Below are 8,798 nucleotides of genomic sequence, written 5' to 3' on the forward strand. Positions count from 1 at the left end.
GGGGAATTGCAGGAACGCCGGCCGACTCACCGGTGCAGCAAGATGGCGGAAAAGGAAGAGGCCGGGCGCCCGCGCGGGATTATGGGAGGGCCATGGGCGCGAGGTGGTGCGCGGCGCCCCGCGCGAGATCGCGAGACTTGACGTCCCAGTCGGGACCCGCCGCGCGCCAGGCCTGGCGGTCCCCATTGGCCGAGGACGGCACGTCGCACTTCCGGAGCGACGCCGCTGCCCGGGTTCCTATAGCAACCAGAACGCTTCGCGACTAGGCGGGGCTACGGCAGGGCCGGAGGGCCAAAACGGCTGCGGCCACGGCGCCGGCCGCGCTCCCAGGAGCCCGGGGAGGGGGGAAGGCCGCCACGGCCAGCGGAACACCCACCACAGCCCCGTGAAGGAACCGGGCAGCGGAGAGCGGGCTCTCCAGGAGGGGGGAGACCCAGCAAACCGCCCACCCACAGACAGAGCGCCAGGGAGGAACGCCCAACGCTTTGGCCGGGGCAGCCGCCCCGCCCGGTGAGGAGTCAGGCGGGGAAGGTGAAGGTCTGAGGTGAGGGAGGCTGCGCCAAGCGATGGGTTCTGCTTCCACCGAGTCTTAACAGAAGGGGAGCGCGGCTCTCGGGACCGCAACAGCAAAGGTAGAGCACCCCGAGCCAGCGCTGAGGCTCCCGCAGACGCTGAGCGGTGTCACCCCGTCTCTTCCGATACCCGGGGATCCTCCCCGCCTGTGCCAGCTCAGCAGCGCGCTTTCTAAATAACCGCTTCAAGCCGCAGCATCTCCCCGCGGCTCAGATCCATCACAAGTTTTACTGATCGGGTCTGATTTGTCCACAAGCCATCACTTCTATCAGCGTCAACCGACTACGGATGACGTTACAGCCTTTCCCCTCCGCAGCGGGAGCTGTCAGTGCACCATCACGGCTGATAAATTTTTACTACTTACAGTGAGCTATTTCCAACAAAAGGTGTTTTTCTGGTAGGACGCTGCGCACCGACTACCACGTGGCACTAAAACACAATTCGCAGCCCCGGTTCTTGATTGAAAGACACATTTGCACAACTTTCTGTACATTCACAAAGAGCAAGTCTTCAAGAAGTTTCTCTTTAGTCTGTATTTACCTATTCAACAGTCACAATAGACACTGAAGAGAGTTCATTTTAAAACAGTAAACTTTTAAAATGCATTAACACAGGTTTTAGCTTTTTAAAGAAAAAAAGTTCCGTTTTAAAAAAAGGAGGGAGAGGTCATAGAAAAGCACAAACAATTCAAACAGGCTTATTTACAGAGACAAACCTAGCATATTCAGAGTGATTTTGTATATAGACAACAACATTCATAACACCAAACGTGCTACATGGCTCCATGACAGCAGTTTTTAGAACAATCAGCTGTTAAGGTAACACACACCTTAACTCATTTTCTACAGTCTCAGTGCAATGAGTTGAAGTTTACGCTACAGCTAAATAACTGAACTACAAATTTATATATTCCAAACCCCTATCCAACAGATAATCTGGTATATGCAGCCAATAAAAAGCAAACAGATTCAGTGGGCCAATGGTATCACCTTCTGCCCTGATTTTGGGTATGGACCCTCAGGTATGATCATTCTTATTCAGCTAATTGTCCTCCTTCCACAGGGATCAGTAGTAACAAGCCTCCAAGAAGTGTAAGCTTTCGGAACTGCCTTTCATACTTGCTGTAGCCACAAATTAACGATCAGTGAAACTAACACAGTTACAGAAATGCTATCACACATTGCAATTCTGCTGTTTCTTCAGTTGGGGTACTTATTCACAGGGTCTCTTAGTTTGGTGAAGACACTTAATAAGCTCCATACACAAAAGGTCAGGTACTTTCATATAAGATCAGCTGCAGGCTGCAGAACCCTAGTCAGCACAGCAAGAGACACAAACCCACAGCAGTTGCTAGTGACATTTTCACTTCATCAGGGAGCCAAAAAAAAAAAAAAGCCAGTGAGCAATACAACTTCTATTGTCTTAATTATACATAAATTCTCAAAACTGTTCCCAAGGAAACCTTTTACAAGACTGAACAGCAGTTAAGTCTTCATTCATTTTTCTTCTCCTTGTGCTTGAGAAGTTTGTTTATCTCCCTTTTCGCCATTCCAACATACTTTGTAATGATCCCATGCTGGTTTAGTCCAGGAAACAGCAACAAGAAACTTACTAGAGAGAGAGGAAAAAAAAAAAAAAAAAAAGGGGAATTACTTAATACTCCTTTAACAAGCTTCTGTCACCTTGCAATTCCTTGCTTCCCTTAAGGTCCAGTAACTGCTTGAAAACAGAAGAATATAACCCTGCAGCAGAAAAAAAAAAATCACCACACATATAAACAAAATTTACTTCTACCAGCCTCATACCATTTCACACAGCTAACAGAAAAGTTACTTCTGGTTTGCACACTGCACACTTACCAATAAGATAGGTCAGAAAGAGATTGTGAACTTGCTGTCCAATCCAGGCAACCACAGCAAGAGAAAAGAGCATGGTCATGAAGTACTAAAAAATGAAAAGGGAACAGTTACCACAGATCTGTTGGGAATTCTCCCCCTTCCCTTCAGTATCCAGCAACACTTCAACATTTAAAACTAACTTGAAGTTTGCTGGCTCTTCCACATGTGATGCCTATGCAATAGGCTTGTTAAAATTGAGATTACAGTGTCTACAATTGTATGCTCTCATTTATTTTCAGACCATCAGTTTTACAGGATGCCAGTTCTTTTCTGTCCAGGTATCCCTTAGAGTCAGACTACGCCATCCCCACTGACACAGCTTCAGCCTCACATAGTACCTGAAGCTGTTTTCAGGACAGTAAATCAGTAGTTCATGCACCTAAGCTAACACATTACTAAAATCTAGTTTTCTGGACAGTTCACATACACTGGAAACAAGCTGCGTTTCCAAAAATTGACCTATCCTAAGAAACCCAGTTTAGCTTTATCTTAATATCAAGGGTATGCTCCTAACTGCACAGTATTGCAAGTTTAACGTCATGTATCTTGCCATGCCAGGTTTGAATAAGATGTGTGACTGGCATTAAGTCACAGCCACAACTGCCGGTTCTTGGTTTGAAATACCAGTTTATTCAGACATGTGCCTTGATAAAATACTTAAGACAAAACAAAGCAAATAAAATCTTAAGACAATAGAGATGAACTCCTAGAACTCAATACCATTTTAGGCTTCTCTTCCTTCAGTGTGAAGAGACGTTTCCACCAGCCAACAATTCGGCGACGAGATTTTACCAAATTGCTGCAAATCTCGTGAAATCTTTGCTGCTGTTCCGTAGTCCTTTTATTAAAGAAAAAAAGCCAAAAATAAGAATTCAAGATTTAATCTGAAATTTAAAAGATCTCCCATAGTATGCTTCCAGCAGTAAAAATTTATCCAGTACTTATCCTGGCATTTTCTTCACTTAGTTTTGTACCTTATCTTTATCGAGCATTGTAATGCAATTGCCCATGTAATTTTTCTGTATACTCTCTTAAACTGACTTGCAAAGAGCAACAATATGCAAACCAGAAGACCATTGATTTTAATCTGATACCAGCGTGATACACACAAGTAATGCACACCTGAAACCAGTGTGTATTACTTTGGCTTTTATGTTGGTTCATTATTAGACAAGAACATTTATCCACTAGTCATCTTAAAGCAGATACACTAAAATTTACTTTTAACTCAAAATTTAGTTCAAATAAGGTTCTTCTCCAGCTTACTGTTTTTACATAAGCCTTGCCTTTCTTCAAATCTGTTTCAATCACTTAGTCACATTCATACTCTCTGCATTACTCTTTTCCTTCATTGTATTTACTATTGCCGCTCTTTCCAAACACATAATCCAATACCCTTCTTCGTAATTTTAGTTCTCAGTATCTATTATCCATTAATTACTAAAAACTAGTTTAGCACAACTAACTAGCATCCTTAATGGAGAGCAAAGACTGTGCCTACTCCTTCAAGAGTCCTGTTTTTCTAGAAGAGAAGGAACAATAAAGGTATGTTGTAGTAGTTATCTTTTAGAAAAAGAAGGATGAAGGACATCTTGCTAGTATCCTCACTTCATATACTATAGAGATTGCCAACTTCTTACTACAATGACCCTGTAAAGTAATCATTTAATATCTACAAGTCCAATATCCATTTTGATGAAGTTCATAATTTATTTACACTTCAAGAAGCTGTTTTAAATCAAGCTTTTCTCACCATTTATTAGAGCCAAAGATTCTAGGTGCAAGAGCAGGAACAAGATAATCAGCCAAACAGAGGAACATAACAAAACAGGAGACGCCTGAAAGAACTGATGGGTCCAAGTAGTAGATCATCCTGCAGAAAGAAGGTAACAAATGATTTCTGGACACTCAGACTCAGTATTTATACTAGACATATTTAGTCTCCTCTTCAGATTGGCTCAGGATGTCAAACAGTAGACCTACCCTCTTGCCCAACCTCAAAAAAATTTCCAAATTTGCTCCTATTACTAATAAAAAGAGGTTTAAGTACTTCAACACTATTACAAAGAAATACAAATAAAAAAATGCAATTTTCTTAATGCACTAGATAAGAAAATGCTACAATACAACAAGCATAGTCTGAAGTTCAATAGAAGTAAAAATTCATCATTATTGCTCTCTCTGAAGTTGACATCTAGTGAACTTAAAACACTGACTGGGGGAGAAGGATGAGTGAGTGAACATATGAAATAACCAGGTAGAGAGAAAGCTCTAATCTTGTTGGTTCTTAAGTCAGTCACAAAATTCAGATCCACTACGGGTTGTCATTTCTCTGTCTCACCTGTGAGAGCTAACCAAACCTGTTCTGGACAAGGAGACTTAAATCTCCACAGTGTTGTGCTTTTACATAATAAGTGTGCCATCACTCAAATACAGCACTATGGGTAATGGACAAGAACTAGCTCATCTAGTAAGTGTCTGTTAACACTCAGCCATGCCCCGTACTACTTATTTGCACTTAACAGAACTTCCTAAACATTGAAGTAATAAAAGTAAAGAAATGACAAAGTAAAGGCCATTGCAGGACCAGTCTTTCTATACATCTGGCACACTGCTACTGCACTGAATGTTCAAGTTCATTTTTGATGAAGTATCAAATGAGAATCTGAAGTAGTTCTATTTCCTCAAAGTATTATTCAACACAAGATCTTTCCTGCTATAATCACAGAATTTATAACAGAATACCCTGAAGTTCATGCAATTACCTCTTTTAAAAGTTACTTTTCAGTTTCATTTGATTTCCATACCCCTCACCTCCCCTGAAGACCATAAAATTTATATTATTCAGAAGACAAATTATCCCTGCCTCACCTGGTTCAACATTTATTTTTGTAACTTTTCTCTTCTCCTTACTCCAAAACCCCGTGCAGCTGGCAAACTCCACAGCTGGCACAGACACTTATCTGTACAAGGCAGGTTGGGATCATCCTGACTACTACCGTGTTACGTAAAAGCATGTACAAGTGCCTCCAGCAAGCCAGTTCTGTATCTCCAATCCAGAGACAGGCAACATCCTCCCATTCTGTTGACTGAAAGTTACCTGCAGTCTTTCCTTTTCCTCCTTTCTCAAAGGACAGGACAGAGAATGTAAAAAAACCAAGTTGTGCAAAATTGATTGAACTCATCCTAAACACCACACCGAAGATGCAGAATAGGAAAGTCTGCCCTATGGAAACAAGTTTTCCATAATGATATTGGTGCTGGTTTGGGGAAAAAAGCCAAAGAAGGTAACAGATTTGACTAAGAAGCAGGATACAAAGGATGAGGGCAGAATATGAACACACCAACGAAGACCATACAGCTGAGCATGGTAAAAAACTACAGCAATCATTGCTGGCAAACAGCTTTCGCAGAAAGCACTGCCCCCCCTCTGAGCAGGATGTGACTTGTGTTACTTCCTGTTTCCAATACTTAAGATTTTTCTTTTCAACAAAGTTCACATGCATTCAGAAACAGAACCTAGAATAAGAGCCTTCCTATTAGATTTTTTAAAGGTGTCTTACTAATTTACTGAATAGGTTTGCTACCAGCCATGAAAGTGCAATGGTGTTCTAGGCTCTGTCCACAAGCAACTTACAGAAAAGAAAAGGAAACAACACTCATCAGTGCCAGAGGAAACCAGGCTCTTTCCCAGCGAAGAACTTTATCAGTCATCAAAATCACTTCTCCCCATCCTTGCAACTGCTCTTCCAAGCTAGCAGTTTCTGCAGCCTAGGCAAAAAGAGAAGAAAACTCTTTTATTACTAACCAGAGTATCAAATTAATTCCCACACTTCAAGTAGCTATAAAAAAAAAAGTCAATTAAAGACCCCAGTCACAAATCTTTCCAAGTAATTAAATTACTAGTAATGTTGTAAGCTTTGTACACAGTTATGACATTGTAGCAGTAATACTTTAAAATAGTCAAGATCTTAACAAAGCAGCAGTACATGTTATTAGACCAAATGATACCTCCTCCCACATTTTGCCAAGGTGTTTTCCCCCAGTCTCCCATTTATGGTACTCGCTCCCCTCAGGTTAGTAGAAAGTCAAGTTTTAAAGTCTAGCTAAAACCTCTCGTGTTTTCAGTGTCAACATCTGGAAGATTGCAACATGAGAACTATTTAAAATACATGTATTTTCAAAGACAACTCTACCACATGAAACTGAAGCTTTCTAGCTGCTGTCCAACACCAATTTTTTATCATATGGAAGATGGATAAAAACTCAGAATCCACAGTAGAGGAAAGCTACCCAACGGATGACATTTGGACTACAAAGAACATTTTTCCGCAGGTTTCCCAGGACAGTGATCAGGCAGCCTTTAAACTCCTCCTCTTATATTATTCCTATGTTCCTCCCTACACATCTTCTGCAAGGAGGCCCCATATGCTCTGGTATCAGCTTGCTATGCAGTTCACCTGAGGTGTTCCACATTTAACATACCTTGTCCCACTAAGGAGAAACTATTAAGCTATCAGACAGAATAGAAAACTCAAGTAACCATGAACAGAACTGATCACTGCCCAAGGAGTAAGAGGTGAAAAGTCATCAAGACCTGCACATGTGCTGTGCAGAGACAGCAGGGCAGGTTTCATTGTCAACTGCATGCTACACTTAATCCAAATGAGAAGCCTGACACCACTAGAATAACAAGGACAGCTGAGTGCAGCTATCATGGTAAAGCATAGTTTTCTTGTGATACCATTGGAAACTATTTGAAAACTACAGTTCAGGACCAAAAAAGAAGGGGGTGGGGGGTAGAAAACCATCTGACAAGCTGCTGAACACCTTCCAGTTGTTGTACCTGTTTCATGTTATAAACACAAACTGCCACGGGGGGGGGGGGGGGGGGGGGGCGGGGGGGTGGGTTTCCCCAGAAGACATTTTACAACAAACTCTTTCGCTTTATTACCTCTGGCTGTCTGCATTTAACATCACAATCAAAAGAAAATTTAATGGGAAACAGACTGGAATATAACAGTGTTATTAATAGCAACCTGCCTCTGTCAGCCTAGCAGACAGCTATTGTAAGTTGTTTTCCCACCGGGCCAGGTAGAAAAAACTTAAGTCAGCTTTTGTTCACACCATCTTCATTCCAGAGCCCATCAATTAACAGTGTTTCTTCATTAATCAAACAACATAAAGTTTCCATAAATATGAACTTCTGCTCCATAAGGGGCATCCCTCCCAAACATTGCATGTATTTTTGGCAATATAGCCCCGCACACTTGTTCTGCGGAAATTCGAGCCTCCCTTCCACCTCTGCACTACTGACAGTTTCTCTCTGCATCTCCCAGGCTGTACAGCTTCCTGCCGCAAGAAACAGAACTGATCAATAATGCACTCAAACCTTTCCTTTCTTCAACCTCTTCACAGGCTTTTGCAGCGATTTTCCCATTTCCCACGGCAGCCGTTTACCGTCATGGAGATAAATATACCTATCCTTGTATTTGTTCACGTTTTTAAATATTCAAGCCCCCCCACGCTCGGCACGCTGAAGTTAAGCTAATCATCCAGCTCCTGCCACTCTCCTGCATCGCTGAAGCATTCGATAACACGGCCGAAGGATGTTGAAACAGAAAGACGTGAATATTAAACGCAAGCCCTGCACATCAGGTAAAGCCAGATGTTATTACGAGCTCTGGCCTGCGGGCAGCAGAACAGCCGTGCCCGCTCCCAGGGAGGGCGCACAGCGCAGCCTCGTCAAACCCAGTCCCCGCCAGGCCCCGAGGCATAACCCGATCCCTGCACGGGAACCTTTCAGAGGCAAAAGCGAGCGCAGGGAGGTTAATTCCTCCGCCTTTCACGAGCTGGAGGGCCGAGGCGGCCCTCGCCAGCAGGCCCGGCTCCCCCGCCTCCCCCAGCGCCGGCAGGGCCGAGCGGCCGCCGGCCCTTCCCCAGCCACTGGGAGGCAGAGCACCTCCCCGCCGCCCGCGTCAGCCCTAGACCCCGACCCCAGCCCTAGCCCTCACCAGCTGGTAGACGCTGTTATTGTCACCCTCCGCCATCTTGCGCGGCCCTCGCACCGCCGCCCCCCGCCGGCCGCGCCCTCCCGCATCACCCCGCTCCGCCGCATTTTATAGCCTCCGCGGCCCTTCTCGGCACTCTGATTGGCCTTCTCGAAACTCAGCGCGGGCCAATCCCAGAGCTCCTCTCGCGCCCCATCGACCGCCGGTTGGCCGGTGGGCTGAGAGTAGCGACAGCCGCCCAATCAGCGCGGGGCCTCCGCGCCTCCTCCCCCTCCCTCCGTCGCAATGCGACTGGGAGCGGGGCGGCGGCCGCCGC

The 8,798-nt window shown here is 44.4% G+C and overlaps 2 protein-coding genes across 2 annotated transcripts in view; both read right to left on the bottom strand.

The window, feature by feature from the left end:
• RPS15A (ribosomal protein S15a) overlaps nt 1–116 on the bottom strand; it is a 4,607-nt gene extending 4,491 nt beyond the window's left edge. The window contains exon 1 of the mRNA XM_010570152.1: nt 31–116. The gene's annotated coding sequence lies outside the window, so the exon portion shown is untranslated. The remainder of the gene's footprint in view (nt 1–30) is intronic.
• A 945-nt stretch (nt 117–1,061) lies between these two features.
• On the bottom strand, nt 1,062–8,561 carry ARL6IP1 (ADP-ribosylation factor-like 6 interacting protein 1). The gene is made up of 6 exons (XM_010570154.1): nt 8,486–8,561; nt 6,109–6,242; nt 4,225–4,344; nt 3,192–3,309; nt 2,433–2,517; nt 1,062–2,184 (listed from the first exon to the last, which is right to left on the bottom strand). Exons 1-6 carry the CDS (start codon nt 8,519–8,521, stop codon nt 2,066–2,068), a joined length of 612 nt encoding a protein of 203 aa, XP_010568456.1. The 5' UTR covers nt 8,522–8,561; the 3' UTR covers nt 1,062–2,065.
• Between the last annotated feature and the right edge of the window lie 237 nt (nt 8,562–8,798).

This window comes from Haliaeetus leucocephalus, unplaced genomic scaffold (genome assembly GCF_000737465.1).
Source record: "Haliaeetus leucocephalus isolate CR32 unplaced genomic scaffold, Haliaeetus_leucocephalus-4.0 Scaffold295, whole genome shotgun sequence".
Classification (NCBI taxonomy): Eukaryota; Metazoa; Chordata; class Aves; order Accipitriformes; family Accipitridae; genus Haliaeetus; species Haliaeetus leucocephalus.